The sequence below is a fragment of the Choristoneura fumiferana genome, chromosome 9 (assembly GCF_025370935.1).
Source record: "Choristoneura fumiferana chromosome 9, NRCan_CFum_1, whole genome shotgun sequence".
NCBI classification, from domain to species: Eukaryota; Metazoa; Arthropoda; class Insecta; order Lepidoptera; family Tortricidae; genus Choristoneura; species Choristoneura fumiferana.
This window is the reverse complement of record NC_133480.1, coordinates 4384274-4400941: the sequence shown is the minus strand read 5'-3', so window position 1 is coordinate 4400941 and position 16668 is coordinate 4384274. Positions and strand designations below refer to the sequence as shown.

Below are 16668 nucleotides of genomic sequence, written 5' to 3'. Positions count from 1 at the left end.
AGAGCACGATTAAAATTTTGCATGGTAATAGATATTTAAAAGAAAACAGATTGGTAACAGTTGGTAGTTAGAGCTGGGTCGTTACGTATTTTTTGTGAAACGTAACGTAACAGTTTCCTTTTAACCAGTAACGGTTTCGAAAAACAGTTACTTAAAAAACGTTTCCTTTGCTACGGCTTGGTTTTGTTTCAAAGTAAACGAAAATTTCGTTATCAAAGGTAGCTGTTTAGGATATTTTAACAGTTTCAAGTTTCAAGAAACAGTTTGGTTCAAGAAACAGTTTTTATATTATAAAAAGTTTGTTGTGAAACTAGTTTAGATATTTGATCTGTTATTTGTTCTTGTGAGAAAATTCCTCAAGTCAACGCATATGTGTGATAGTCTGTGGTATCGTTTCTCAAGTCGAAGTGTATGCCTAAAGAAACTGTTTTTCGCACAAAACTGTGTTTTAGACTCTATTGGTTCAGAAAAGTAAAAATGCATGCTAATACTTTAATTATGCTAATACTTTAGATTATAAAAGGCATGAATGTAGAATTAGTTCGTTTTTTAAATTGGGATCACAGTTTGCATGGTCGGATCGTAATGTATATTGTAAATATTGATCGAATAAAGATTCTCGGCGGAATTAACCGTAGTGTCGACTATAATTTCTTACTGTAACAGTGATGTTATTTCAAAGATTAATAAAGAAAAGTTTTAAGTTCACCCGTCAGTCTAAGAATTCGCATTAGTCAAATTTCATCACTAATACAGTAAAAGCACTAATTCAGTGTAATGCTTGCGATGTAGTCGTACCACGAAACTAACCGACTTATATCATTGTATTGCACTTTGTACTACATACCTAATCTATTTGTACATGCAGGTGTTGACAGGTCAGTCTCTATGGATAGCGTCATCTATTCCGATGACGACAAGTCTAGCACAGAGTTCCGAGATTCACAAAGTGATATATCTAGTAAGGATATATTTAGCAATATCAGGACGCGGTATCTCTCTAGGGTCCACAGTGTCTCCGACCCTATGAAAGACACAAGCATCGTAGATCAGGCGTTTTATAAACTGAGTGCTCCTGATCCAAAAATGGAAGGTTTCAAAATAGAAATCAATAACGTGACCACCGACGAAACGAATGATGACGATAAAGATGGTTTAGATACTGCAGATTGTACAGATGCTGCAATAGCTCATGTTACCAGCGCTTTGACTAAAATAAAGAGACAAGATGCTGTTGATATTCGTGTTGATAAAATTCAACGACAAGACGCTGTTGATGTTGTAATGGAAACAGTCAAAAGGCAAGATGCCTTCGATGAGCTAGACACTCCAGAGTTATTTTCCGATGTTAATATCGCAATTGACGATACTTGCAAACCGACAACTAAATCAGAATCATATGATTTAAGAAAACCTAGAGATGGAACAATTTTCAGCACCAATCTTAAAAGAGTTTATAAAGGGAAACCGAAGGCATATAGCCTGGATAATTTGCATACACATGGCGAATTTGAAAAATGTCTTAGAGAGGCTACTAGTATAGAATTCTTTGGTCATAATAACTATAGCGAAATTTCGTTATATACAGAAGGTTCAGATAGTGTGTTCCTTTCTCCTGTGGAAAAGAATAGTAGATTTGTTAAAGATCTCATTGATTTCGTTCCCAACACTGAAATAGGCCAAACTCTACAAAAAGATACAGATAAAAATGATGCCAATAAAATCCCTGTAGTTAAAGCTGAGTCGATTCTTCCGCTTCCATATCCTGATGATATAAGAAAATCACCTACTAATCCTTTTGTGCCAGTTATTCAAGAAGTTATCCCAAAAGTTAATGAATTAAGTGAAAAGGAAAACAAAGATTTTATAAAACCTAACCCTCTGCTAGATTCTCATGTAGTTACCGAAGACTCGGTTAAGAAGGATTTTAAGAAAGCAAATGCTGAACTGAAAATTACATTTCGTTCAGCGATTGAGAGAATTATTAGGAATGCGAAAGCAAACAAAGAAATAGATACGGATAAATACATAGAGACAGAAAGCAAAAATATTAAAAATACAGTTGGAAATGAAGAACTAGCAAAATATGAACCCAATGACATAAAAATACAGCAACCCGAAGAACAACAACTAGTAAAAGAAGTTGACCATAATTTTAAAGTTGCGATAGAAGAACCTAAATTGCCAATTGTTGAACATAATAGTAATAACCCTTTCTTAGAAACTCACAAAATATCTGAGGAGAGAGATTCTATTGATAAAAATGTCACTTACCATCTAAAAATAAACACACTCAATGATACCTCTTATGAGAAAGTACCTAATACAGTCTCAGTTCAGCCATCGAGTCCGCTTATTGAAAATGCGCCGGATAAACTTCCAGGGTTCCTAAGTCCTATTAAAATTATCGATGGAAACATAACCTTTCAAGATGGTTCCATGAAGACTCCATCTCCAATTGTGCTAAGCCCTGTTCTAATTCACCCTGTATTTTTTATGAAACCTAATGTTGCGCCAGTAGAAGTAAAAGAAAGCAAGAAAATGAAAATATATTATGATGATATAGATCAAGTAAAAGAAGATAAAGCAGCGAAAAATGTAATCAAACCTGAAGATAGCCAAAAGAAAAAGGGCTTGTATCAAAAGAATTCAAAATCAAAGTTACCTTTCTTGTCTTGGAAAGCGTTTGGATCAAATGAAAATTTATCTGACGCCAAACTATCTCCAACGAAAGTAAAACCTTCAGACGTCAAAAATAATGTTGCAAAATTATCTAAAAAACCAGAGTTTCTCATTGATAATAAATATTACCAGCCTATTGAAAATGTATCGTTTGTAATTAATACGACACAATCATACGCTCCTTCGATTACTCGAGTAATACCTAAAGTAACCGAAAATACTAATCCATTCTTATCTACTACTCGAAGAGAATCAGTACAAGAGAACTATTACGAAGAAATAGGCGAACCCACCATACCGTATTCAGTAGACAAGAATGAACCTGACGATGATAAAATAAACAAAAATCTAGCTAAGGCAGAACTTGCACACATTCCGAGGGAAGATATACTAAACGTGCCTCGGAGGCCTAAGCGACCTAAGAAAGAGAAACGCGTCAATCCAAAAATAATCTTAACTCAGGATAGCGTGGAAACACCTGATATAGTTAAAGAAATGGCGCTTATTACTAAATCAGTCATCTCACTATCTCGATCACCCAGTGCTAAAGAAGTTACGAAAACAAATTCTACGGGAGCTATTGGAGAGATCGTTCAGAATTTGGAAAAGCGACCGACTTCGGAAGCCCCGTTACGGAAATTGTCCTTACAAGGGCAAAAGTCACCTAATATCGAACCAAACTTTGGTTCCTTGCCAAGAGAGCCTAAGAAATATCACTGGAAGACTTTGGAACACAAAAGACTGTCGCATCCGATCAGGTCTTTGAACGATCCTCTGCCGGCCAGACCGTTACGTAAGTCCAGGCTTCCCGCGTCCCGTGTGATGTCAATAACGGGGTCTGTTATCCATATTAATAATTATACACTTCTTACGTTACGTCCAGTTACATTAGCGGCAGGTTAGTTGACAGTTCGGAAAGCACCTGACTTCGTTTCATTTCAGTTTCTGATAGTACTTAGCTTCTCTTCATTCTTTCCGAATTGTGAACTTTGCGCCCAAAAACTGTGACTTATTCAGATTTGTCTAGTTATTAATAAGGACAAAGAGTAACTTTGACTAGTTCTGTCTTTGGAAATGCTGTATCTCCATCATTGAACTAGCAGTGTCCGAGACCCACATATACGTAAATGTAAAAATAATGTCGTGTGTTGTTTTGTTTGATCGTTCTCATTCCGGTGGTGGTTGGTGACGGTGGCGGTCACTGTGGTGCTGGCATTATTTGTTATGTTACTTTCACAAAGATATCGTCACTACTTTGAAAAAATCAATATGTCAACAAAATTGAACCTTGACGTAATGTTCATAAAGTTCCCTTGGAAAAATTATCTATTTTGAGGTAAGAGTTTTTTTTAAGTAGTGGCGATATCTATGATTTTGTATTTAAATAAAATATTTAATCTGAGTAAAATTGTGGTCTGTTGGCTGGAATGTTAAGAACATTCCAGACAACGGACCACAATTTTCACTACGGAGCTTTTATCTCGAAGTGGCTGTTTCACCACACTGTTAAGTTGTTGTAGTTTTATGTGATAGCTGGCTGTGAACTGTGATGTGATACCGTCTTTGTTTAATGTAAGGAAATAAACAGAGACGGTTTCACAATCTAACAATAGATAACAGCTGTTAACAGGGAGTAATATTACAGGTGAATTATACTTATAAAATCATGTTAAGTAAGATGTTAATTTTCATATCTTTTTGACCTTAGAATTAATTTTTAGTTTGCTTATATTGCCTGGCTTTAGCAATTATCACTCTTATTAGTGGTACAAGGCTGATTTTCTTCGGTGATGGATTTTGTAAGATACTGTTTTTGTTTTACTGTTTATTCTATCTATTTTAACTGAATGAACGAAAAAAAAAACAATAAAATATTCGTATTTTGTTTTTGCACTGGAATGTCTTGCCTGCAGTATTAATTAATAAAGAATATAATAAGTTATAAAAAGAAAAAAAAAATGCTTGACATGAGCGCATTCTAGATTGAGCTTACTCAGTTCTTAGTTATCCGAATTAGATAGATTCTTTTTCTTTATAAGATGTGTCTGCAAAACCCTCTAAGAGGTAGGCCCTTCAAGTATTTTAAGCTGTCACGCTGTCAGTCAATCATGTCATGTCACTCTTTTAAAGGTATAATAAAGATATTCTTTCGTAATCGCGCAATGTGGAGATTGAATATGGGATGGTTTTAAATTCATATTTGTTTTATTTCAACGAATTTGGACATAAAAGTGGAAATTATCTTGTGTCGGATACAAAAGTGGTAATTATGGTTTTGCACCGTTTAGGGGCATACATGTCCAAATGTCAGAAAGTCCAGGTGTCACATTGTCCATGGTCAAAAAGTCCGAAGGATGAAACGTCCTAGTGTCTAAAAGTCCTAGCGTCAAAAAGTCCGTGGTCAAAAAGTCCGAAGGATTAAACGTACTAGTGCCTGAAAGTCCTAGCGTCAAAAAGTCCATAGTCAAAAAGTCCGAAGGATTAAACGTCCTAGTTCTGAAGGCCTGAATCCCATAATGTCTCATTGTATAAAAATATGACTAACACAACTAAATGATAAATATAACTGAAATAGATTAAAGAGCTAGATTGCTCATCTGCATTATTTCCAGTCTGTTATCTAACACCCTGAGACCCATTCTCAGTAAGATCCAGATGCATCTATGATGCTTCGTACATGTCGTGTCGAGTCGACAAGAATTGACCAGCTGATCCAGTCATGCAGATGGACTGGGGCCTCATTCTACATTGTCTCTTTCCATATTGTTATCGTATTGTCTACGTGGTGGCAGCTCTTATTGACTTGACAGTAAAGGCGATCGAGTCGAAAACAATTTGATTGCAATAGGTGTAAACAAAACCAAATTAGAATGAGTGAGACCCCTGGACTCTCGGACATATGGACTATCCGACATTAGGGCATTATAACCTTTGAACTTTTTGACAATGGACAATGTGACACCTGGACTCTCAGACATATGGACTATCCGACATTAAGGCATTATAACCTTCGAACTTTTTGACAATGGACAATGTGACACCTGGACTCTCGGACATATGGACTATCCGACATTAAGGCATTATAACCTTCGGACTTTTTGACCATGGACAATGTGACACCTGGACTTTCTGACATTTGGACATTTATGCCCCTAAACGTTTTGCACTATCATCGATAAAATGTCAAATGAATCCCGTGATACTAACGCGTATAAATATAAATAAATTGATTGTCCGGATGCTTCGTTACAACCTGAGCCGGGAACAGAAATATATGGCTTTTAATTCGTGACATTTCTATGCCAAGGGCCTCCGCTAACTTACACGTGTGCCTGCGCGGCGTGCTGTTTCAGTAAGTTTCAATAGAGCAGAGACCCGCCTCTATTAGATAACATGAAACAAGAACGCCGCGCCCGCGCCAAGCCATACACCCGCGCGAGTTTGTGGATGCCCTTAGTCCAGTGGCTTAAACTTATCACTATGCTTGCGTCGCTATCATCTGAGCTCTGGGGTCATAAAACCACGGTTTGAACCTCTCGCTCGCGCTTGGAGGTTATCAGATTTCTCGCTCCCACTTTGCAGCAGTTTGCGAGCGAGAGATTCAATAACTTCTCAAGAGCGAGCGAGAGGTTCGACCGTGGTTATATAGTCCTAGAGCTCAGATTTTAGCGCTGGTATAGAATTGTCGCAACTCCTTAGTGTTGTTAAGCTGACGACTTGTTGTAGCGATGCCACCGCGCACAGAGGAACCGCCGCCTCCTCCCCCGCTGCTGACTAGCGCGTCGCTTCAGGATATCATGGCCACTGCTGCGTCGCATAGACGGACTAAAGGTATGACAGCTTCAAGTTAGATTGATAAATTAAAAGAACTAATTTTTAAGGAACTGTACGGTCACCCAAACATGTTTATCATACCATGTAATTTTCTCTCTTCGTATCTGTTTTCTTAACGCTTACTATTGTGGTGTACAATAAAGAGTTATTGTATTGTGTTACACTGTATGTCGCTAAAGCCAAATTTTCAAGTTGACAGAACCGTCTTAAGGTGATTTTCCACCGGCGAGGCGAGACGAGAATTTAAATTTGAATGTCGACTTTGCAGGCGTCTCGCGACAGGACTCGCGGCTGTCGGTGAAGTCGTTGATCGAGAGTATCGAGAACGCAGCCAAGGCGGCTAAGCAGTCGCCCGCCACCACTCCTGTCACCGAATGGCCACAAGTAAGCACAAGACTAAAAATATTGATATACTTAAAACTAAACGGCTACAATGGCAACATAATCATCCCAGCCTTTACGTCCCACTGCTGGTCTCACAATGAGAGGGCTTGGGCCGTAGTTCCCACGTGGGCCCAGTGCGGATTGGGAACTTCACACCAGGTGTGTGCAGGTTTCCTCACGATGTTTTCCTTTACTGTAAAGCTCGTGGTAAATTTCAGATGTAATTTCGCACATGAATTTCGAAAAACTCAGAGGTGAGGGCCGGGGTTTGAACCCACGAACCTCTGCTTGAGAGGCGATAGGTAAAACCACTAGGCCGCCACGGCTTCACGACCATATAATGGATAAAAAAACATGGCTATGCCGGAAGACCCAGCTGGATGGTCTTTAGTATGGACGGGACAAGAGTTTAAGGGGCTGTTTCACCATCCATTGATTAGTGTTAACTGACGGTTAAATGTGATGCCGTCTCCGTCTATTCGAATAAAACAAATAGAGACGGCATCACATTTAACCGTCAGTTAACACTAATCAATGGATGGTGAAACAGCCCCTTAATGTTTTAAATAATCCTGTTATTTTAAGAGTCCAGTTGAATGGTACTGTGCTTAACTTTGACATTCTGACTATCATGCACATGATTCTAATCTGTTTCTGGTTTCACACGGCTAACTATTGACGAAAATGAGATATAAAACACACAGCTCTTCAACGTCTTTTTAAAGTATGTACTCTGACTGAGGTGATGGTTCACCTGTTACTTACTGTTATGTGGTCTGTGGTTCAGGTGTCGCCCCCGCCAGCCGCGAGCCCGGCGGCGCCCGCTAAGAACGGTCTGTCAGACCCAGCGCCCGCGCAGACCAACGGCGTCTCCAATAACTTCACCAAGCCGCCTGCGCCGCGATCGGCACGCGCTTCGCCCATCGCTGCCGGTAAGTCTCCCTATACTAATCTATCCGACAGTTACAATCCTGTACCGGGTGTGGCCTGTAACACGAGCAAGTAATTAAAACATACATCGTGCTCGTCAAACTGAACAACATTAGTTCAGTGATTTAAAAAAAAAATCTTCTTCGACTTTAGTGTAATAAAAAAATAAAATAAACTAAAAATTGAAGATACAAACTGAAATATAGATGCACAGAAAAAACAGAAAAATAAGACCATCACTGGGAATCGAACCCAGGTCCTCGGTAATCCGTACCGCGTGCTATACCGCTACACCACTGATGGTCAACGGTACCGACACGAATTTCCCTATGCACCTCATATCTCAGCTTGTGTTTCTTACTTAGTCACTTAAGCATATATTTGTATTTTCAATTTCGGTTTTACGGGATGACCGTAAAAGTAAAAATTTGGAATTGAAATAAAAAATACAAAAAAGATTCCAAAAAACCAATCTTAAAATTGACTAATTATTTTTGAAAGTAGCTGAACTTATGTCGTTCGGTTTGACAACTACGATCTATGTTTTAATTATTTGCTCGTATTATAAGCCACACCTGGTACAACATTGCGCAACTCTAAAACAGCAATGATATGATGGTAATACCTATTTCCAAAAATTAAAAAGCGATCAAAAAGAAAATATTTGCGTTTCGGTAAAGTGCGGTGTTTTAAAATTAATCCATAATGTCTCAGCTGGAGGTTGGATTAGCTTGACTGAACACTTCTGCATGGGTTTTTCATTTCAAAATGGGGTTGTGATACAATTTGAACATCGATCAATGTATGATAATATTTCACGACCACGCAAAGGGCCTGAAAAAAATATACAGGGTTGTATATTAAAACATAACTCAACCACTTCCTGAAGTATTCCGAATTAATTTTAAAACAACCAACCTTTGACCCTAGTATAGGAGGTACCTGGGAAAGAGTGGTAAAGTCAATCAAATTTGACTTTGAGCCAAAACTTGCAAGAACTAAACAACGTTGGCTCTATTGCGCTTAAATAAGCGTATTAGTGTAACTTACTGGCAACATCAGAAGGAAGAAAAAAGAAATTAGTTTATTTAATTCTTCAAGTTCTTTAAACCTTCTCAAATTTAGTTGATTATGTAGCTCTATTTTTTTCATTCGTTTTCATTACTTTGCTATGGTATCTTAGACAAGTGTTGCTATGTTCCTAGTAGACCTTATGGTTGACAAGTAGATAAAAGCAAAAGAAAACTTCAGAATGTGACTATTACTTTTTTCAAGGCAGCATTTCGTCTCTATTAGTACCTACAATCAATTGTGTAATTTTTAAAACTGATTAGCATGAAAAGTAATAACAAAATCCTTTTAATAACTTATAATTTGTTCCTCCTGTGCCTATTTAATTTCGTATAATAAAAAAAAATCATCCCTCCTTAATCGCATGACGTGTTTTGCTTTTTATTTTATTACAGCATGGCGGCATGAGAGGGGCGCGTAATGCCAACCTTGCCTAATATCTGCTAACTTGTGTGTGTTCGCCCTATATTAACCTTTATCTATTGCATGCTTGTACAAGTATCTTTAACTAGAACTACAGTAATTTAGAATTCTTTATCTAATTTATAAATACGTAAAGTAATAAAATTTTAAAGAAAAGCTTTAATATTTATTTTGGTTTTCTGTTTCCAAACCTAAATTGGTCTGACTGAATCTATTAGTAATGAGGATCTGTGACGGGCCAGGTGGCGCTAGTGTCGCGAGGTCGGTTTGACAACTTATTAAGCCAATCGCAAGCTAGACTGTAACGTCAAACGGATCTCTCGATATTAACGCCATCTAGCGATATTTCGCCCTCAAAACCCTCACTACGGGAATTTCCGCCCTGCAATAAAATCAAACGGGAATGGTTTTTGTTTTTGGGTATGGTATCACAGCGTGGATGTTTACTGATCAAATGTTGCCACCCTAAACCTGTTTTATAGCTAAAGTGTGAGGGAAACATGTGATCTTTGAATTTTCTTATATGGATTACTTGCCAGTTCTGTTCTTTGTCAAAATTGTAAGTAATTGCTCGTGTCATTGCTACATTTAAAAATTGTAACAACAAAATCACAATATTGATTTTGTATCTAATAAATAAGTATCATTGTTTAAAATCCATTAAATAGAATTCTGGTTTTAATTTACAATGACAATTATAAAATATGTCATACTTTTGAATTGCTTCGTAAGACAGTTAAATAAGTGATTTTGTTATTATTACAGCGTATAATATTTTAATTGGCATTTAATCTGTATCACCTATCGACGAACTGCGTGGTGGCAAAAAACAATTCAATTCGAAATGTTTCTTTCATTAACGGTTGGACCTAACTTGGCTTATTTGTTTGCTGGAAAAATATTCTAATTATTATTTTATAATACTCAAAAAATATCTGCTAAACTACCTTTAAAATAAACGCAAAATTAATGGGCATTTGCTGGAGAAAGACAACTCTCAGTTTAGTGTTAAGCTCACTTCAAACTGTATAAATAATAAATACACGACCTTAAATCTTAGTTTAACTTTATCGTTTAAATGAGATACCGGCAAAGACAGTTGTACTCAGATATAAAAATTTACCTATTATTTAATCGAACGTCAATTTTGAAATAAAAAAGAAAAATATAAATAGCAAAACGCTTACTGGATTTTTTTAAATTAGCGTCTCTTAGCACATAGTACGTCAAGTTTCGTCCCATCGTTCTAACCAATAACCTCTCTTGCTGATTGGTTTGCCGCCTCTTGGTCTCGTTCCGCTTTGTACCGTGTGTCTAACCGCGCGGCAGAGGGCGCGCCGGGCGCGAACATCCCGGACGAGCAGCGAGCGCTCTCGCTGCAGCAGAAGGCGATCGAGTCCTTCGTGCGCAGGAACAGCTACGGAGACATCTGTGAGTGTTAAGTGGAACGTTGCTTTTAAACTTTGCTCTTGGCGTGTGTTTGACAGGGTGGCAAAACTTATTTTTAGCTGAATATAAAAATCCGTTATACAGTCGCGAACAGGGATTATTGAGCCACTTGCCACTGTGCATAATTTGGCCGTGTAATGTTATTCTGCTTTACTAATGAAAAAATATTTCCTACGAGTATGTACAATATGGCTAAATAAATAACAGTGGCTCAACAATTCCGGTTCGCGATGGTACATACTAGGTATTTGACACCATAAATCAAAGAAGTTTTTTCTGACAAACTAAAATCGCTAGACTAGCTCTAACGTGAAACAAAGGTCAAATAAGTTATAGTTAGCTAATAAAATATCTGGTTTTCGCGGCTTAAAAAAAGTGTTTTCTTTTAGATTTTGGTTTTTGGTGTCAAGTAACGATGTTCAATAAAAATCATTGTATCCAATTAAAATCCAAGTCATTTAAATCTATCAATTTTGTAACCACCTTGGTAACTACTTTGCTAATCTACTCACGTTCAAAACGGTAAAGTCTGTGCGGCTTGTTGCATCGCTCATGTCTTATCATTGCCTAGCAACAACATATTTTTATTACTTGATATTAACTGTTTCGATGCCACGCCTGATCAAAACCCCTAACTAAACGTGTTTTAATACGCAAGAAAAACTAACTTCAATTTTATTTTTTTGTCGCCAAAGACACGTTTATCCCGCTAAGCAATTTATTATTCGAATATTATATAATACCGACCATTAAAGTGTATGTTTGTAACGCACAGGCGAGCGCAAGGACCCTCTGAACGCGTTGCAGGTTAAGAATGGTGGCTCCAAGCGGAACGCACTGCTGAAGTGGTGCCAGCAGAAAACTATGGGCTACAACAACATAGACATCACCAACTTCAGGTAATTCAACGTGTAAACGTCTCTCCACGTTACACCGTATCATACCATGACCGTAACAGCCACGTGTCAGACAAGAATATATTCTTTGTATCGAGAAGTATGAGACTATGCCCACTAGCACGTTTCGTGACCAAACGTCGCCGTCGCGCGTCATGTACGCGTTTGACGGTATCCAATCATTTGGCAACAAACGTTTCAACAAATATTCATTTAACAAACAACGTTTCGCAAATTTTTGTTTCACAAATTAATCGTTTTATAACACCACGTTTCACAAATTGATCATTAAACAAACCATCATATAAGAAATCATTATTTGGCAAACTATTCATTTATTATTTTCGTCATTTGGCAAAATGACGTTTGTCAAATCAACGTTTGGCAAAAAAACGTTGAGTAAAATGTATCATTTGATAAACACAAGAATAATTTAGATGTGCCTGTAGCTAAGGTTAACTTGGTTAAGAAATAGGTTAGGTTAGGTTAGAACTGAGACCCTAAGAAAAACCAACTTCTGCCAGTAAAGTTGGTTAGGTTAGGTTAGAACTGCGACCCTAAGAAAAAACAAACTGCTGCCAGTACAGTAGGTTAAGTTGGGTTAGAACTGCGACCCATAGAAAAAATAACTACTGTCAGTACCTATAGTTGGTTTGGTTAGGTTAGATAGAACTGCGACCTTAAGAAATGCGAAACAAAAACGAGCCACGAGAACCAAATCCTACCAATTGAAATGTTATGTAACTAGTTTGTCAAATAATCATTTATTTGTGAAATGACTAGTTTGAAAAGTGAGTTGTTTGGGTAATGGACATTTTTAAATGATGATTTATCAAATGATGTGTTTGTAAAGTGACAAGTTTGTAAAAAGTATATCTAACAAATGATCATTTATTGTTATATGAGCAGTTTGTGATATGAAGTGGTTGTGAAATGATCATTTGTTAAACGTTGTTTGCCAAATGATAGTAAACCGCGTTTGTCATTCCGCTTGACACGCCGTCTGACACGTTCCTATTACTGTCATGGCTCGGCATGATACGGTATAATGTGTAGATACCTTAAGTTACATTCTATGGTAGCGTAGTGTCGACCTAGGTTGGGCATACACAGATGCCATCCCCCCTCCTGGAAATTTAATGCTTTACAATGTGTAGTATGCCTTAAAAACAAAACAAGCGCGGGCCATACGACCTAAAAAAAACTGTGAAGCTTCACGCTGGGTACGGCCTTGAGCCAAAGATTTTCATACAGAAGGCGAGGCGAGGCATCGACCCCGGACTCGCACAGCTTTTGAGTTATACTTCCATTTTCTTATTTCTTGCAATGATAGTATAGTTATAAAATATGGATGGTGCTTTGTAGATGCGATAAATGGTTCCCAAAGCCTTCCGGAATACGGTATTTGACAACTCCTGATTTTGCCGTATCTTAATATTATTATGAAAATATAGATATACAGATAGTGTTTAGCGAAGAGAAAATTTAAATCGGTTGAAAATTGGATTTAAAGTGATTTTTTGAAAAATCTATATACCTGTCTCTTTCTCAAACGCTTTTCTCTATGCAGGAAGTATGGCGGTACTGGCGTGTGACGTCACATGCCAGTATGTCTTTCTCTGTCTAATCTTGAATTTCAAACCTTTATAACTTTGTTATTTGTAAAGGTAGCTTAAAAATTGTTTTTCTATTCGATAACAGGCATTATGTAGTTTTAATTTATAAGACATATACAAAATAGTCAAATACCGTATTCGATGCAAAAGGTGCAAAAACTTCTAGTTCTACTATGTACCATGGCAACACAGTCGTCCTTCTATTGATTTAATGGCTGTAGATCGCTGATTATACCGTACCAGTACGTGGGACCATACCGCTGGGGAGGAAAGGGTCCATATCGGCTCGCATAATCGTTGAAAGACAACGTTTTGCCATAATGCATTGTTGGTCATCACTTTTTTTTCTCTAAATCTATTAACTGTTCAGAATTGTTATAAAACATCTAACTTAGTTTAAAAGTTCAGAAAAGTGAAAAAAATATGAATAACAAAAATTCTATTATGATTGTTTTTTTGGACTTTTTTTGTATTTTTTATTTCAATTCCAAATTTTTACTTTTACGGTCATCCCGTAAAACCTAAATTGTAAATACAAACTGAAATATAGGTAAAAGTAAAAATTTGGAATTGAAATAAAAAATACAAAAAGATTCCAAAAAACCAATCTTAATTTGATTGCTTAATAACGATATCTCTTGTCCGGGTGAGCGGTTAGTTCCAATATGGAGTGCCGAAAGTTTCTCGATGAGGGCTACGGCATAGATGTCGCTAGCGTCACTGCTTAAGTGGCTAAATAAGAAACAAACAAGCTGAGATATGTGGTGCATAGGGGAAATTCGTGTCTGTACCGTTGTCCAGCAGTGGTGTAGCGGTATAGCACGTGGCACGAAATGCCGAGGACCTGGGTTCGATTCCCAGTGTTGGTCTTATTTTTCTGGTTTTTCTGTGCATCTATATTTCAGTTTTTATTATCAACAAAAATTCTGACAAACATTTGACCTGCGATAATGCGGCACCGGGGAGGAAACCTTGAATCATTTTTGTTTATTGTATTGCCTCCAGTTCGTCATGGAACGACGGTATGGCGCTATGCGCTCTACTCCACTCGTATTTGGGTGACGCGCGCGTACCGTACGCTAAACTGTCGCCGCACGACCAGCGGACCAACTTCTCCGTCGCCTGCGCCGCCGCCGAAGCTGTTGGCATACCTACCACGCTGGTCAGTATACAGTTTGTGATCCACAAAACTCTTTTATTACATAGATTATAAATTCAACATCAGGTTATTCGGGTCTTCAAATTGTAAATAATTTATTGAATCAGGCGTTACTTTGCGGAGGTCCATATCAATGAACTAAAATAATTTTGAATTTTGGTAGCATGGTGTACGGTTGTGTTGCTCTGAGGATGAGCTCTGGTTGAGTTCGAAACACGTCAGTTTAGTGTGGTGGTGGTGATAGATGGGTTTGTGTGATTTGTGTGTGTTCTTACAGTGTGGAGGTGGAGGAACTGCATAAACACGCATATTTTGCATAAACTGCGACCTTATGGTAGCTATACCATAAGGTCGCGGATGAGCAAAGAAATTATTTTAGTTCATTCAAATTGTACCTAATAATGAAAAAAGAGATATTAATAAGTTTCTGTTAAAAAAAAAATTTTGATACCAGCTTTTCTTACAGATTGATTGTACTTTTTGTTGATTTTACTTTGTCAACTAATTACATATGTACGTATACCAAATTTCTAATCAATCCGACCACTGGAAGCTTCCCGGAAGTTAGTAACAATAAAACTTGTAAGATATGATCAATTGATCATTATCTTCATCGATCGGCATTAAAAAATTATTATCTTCGTTGTTTTTTAAGATATTAAAAAAAGAAACACGAATCGATTTGTAAATAAACTTTTTTTTTTTTTTTATTCGATTGGATGACAAACGAGCAAGTGGGTCTCCTGATGGTAAGAGATCACCACCGCCCATAAACATCTGCAATACCAGGGGAATTGCAGACGCGTTGCCAACCTAGAGGTCTAAGATGGGATGGGAACTTATATTTGAACAAATAAAAAAAATACTTGCATATTCTTTATTTAAAACTGTTAGGCGAAAGTATTTTTGTAACAATTTCTCCTCCATTTCAGAATATTCAAGACATGATACAACAGGAGAGGCCCGACTGGCAACAAGTTATGGCTTATGTCACCAGTATCTACAAACACTTTGAAACGTAGACTCTGTCTCAAGCTGTAACTGTTCGCTTGTTCCAGTCAAACTCATGACGTATGAACGCGGGAGAAAAATGTTTTGGAATGGTAAGCGAAGTTATTCGCTGTATTTTTTTAGGAATCTCAAATTTTGTGGTGGTAAAATAAGGATGATTTTAATTTCACTATGGCTGGTTTTTTTCACTGGTCTGATAAGTCACTATGAAATTCGGAAATTTTACTTCCTATACTTTTTTATTTGACTTCTTGTATCATCAACTATCTTCAATTATGATAGAACAATACAAATAAAAATAGATTTTCCGAGGTGATCTCAAAAAAGTGTCAAAAAAACATGTTACTTAAAAACTAATTTGGTTAAATAAGTTTTTATGTATAGTTATTTGAGTTTGTGACAGTCATGTCATGCTTAATAATTAAACCGAAATTTGATTAAACTTTTACTGGTCTGGTCAGCCATGTGTGAAATAAAAAAAAACAACAAACCAACAGCTTTTGAATACAATGCCACTTCACTAGACAAAAGAATAACTCCCCTTATGTATTTCAAAACGAATCATAATATGTTTCCAACAAAATGGTTGTATGTACATTCCTGAACTAAAACAGTTATTATAGCTATGTAATATCGTGATACGTAATTTATGCGCATTAAGCGAGTGAAACTTGAAATTGCCTTTTACTTATTTTTGCAATAATATGGGTCTTAGTAAATGTAAATGTTGCCATTTAAAAAAAAAACATTAAATGAGATTTAAGAGCTTTTTTTACCAAATGAATGAGAGTTTCCACAGAGGCGAAATATCGCTAGATGGCGTTAGTATCGCGAGGTGCGTTTGACGTTTTGCTTGCCATTTAGTTATTTAACTAATCACAGCTCACGATACTAACGCCATCTAGCGATATTTCACCTCTCATTAGACACGGGCTACCAACGAAATTGTGTCTTATTGGATGCTATCAATAACTTAGTGAAATAAAAATGTTTCGGAAATAATACTAATTACGATTAGGACCTTTCTGTCTTATAAAAAAATACTTTTTTTCCATTATTTAAAAAAAAACCAAGTATAAATAAAAACATTTTTATATCAGCTTGTGATTACAAAAAGCTCTATACGTGTTTTTTTAGCATTAGAAAGAAATTAAGCGATCTTAACGTGTCTTTTCATTGAAAAACACTTTGGAAAAATAAGTCACAGCAAATA

General features: G+C 36.9%; 1 protein-coding gene across 23 annotated transcripts in view; it reads left to right on the top strand.

Annotated features, from left to right (window-relative positions):
• The window catches only part of spdi (sperm antigen with calponin homology and coiled-coil domains split discs), a 94674-nt gene extending 79007 nt beyond the window's left edge, over positions 1–15667 (top strand). For 21 of the 23 annotated variants that reach the window (XM_074091951.1, XM_074091953.1, XM_074091954.1 and 18 more), the window contains 8 exons: positions 869–3475; positions 6409–6513; positions 6785–6900; positions 7688–7832; positions 10654–10755; positions 11549–11672; positions 14291–14447; positions 15377–15667. In XM_074091951.1, coding sequence (XP_073948052.1) covers positions 869–3475; positions 6409–6513; positions 6785–6900; positions 7688–7832; positions 10654–10755; positions 11549–11672; positions 14291–14447; positions 15377–15466 — 3446 coding nt within the window. In that variant the 3' untranslated portion in view covers positions 15467–15667. Of the gene's footprint in view, positions 1–868; positions 3476–6408; positions 6514–6784; positions 6901–7687; positions 7833–9296; positions 9494–10653; positions 10756–11548; positions 11673–14290; positions 14448–15376 lie in introns of those variants that run through there. The other 2 variants (XM_074091974.1, XM_074091957.1) reach the window with 2 other exon arrangements.
• Positions 15668–16668: the final 1001 nt, after the last annotated feature.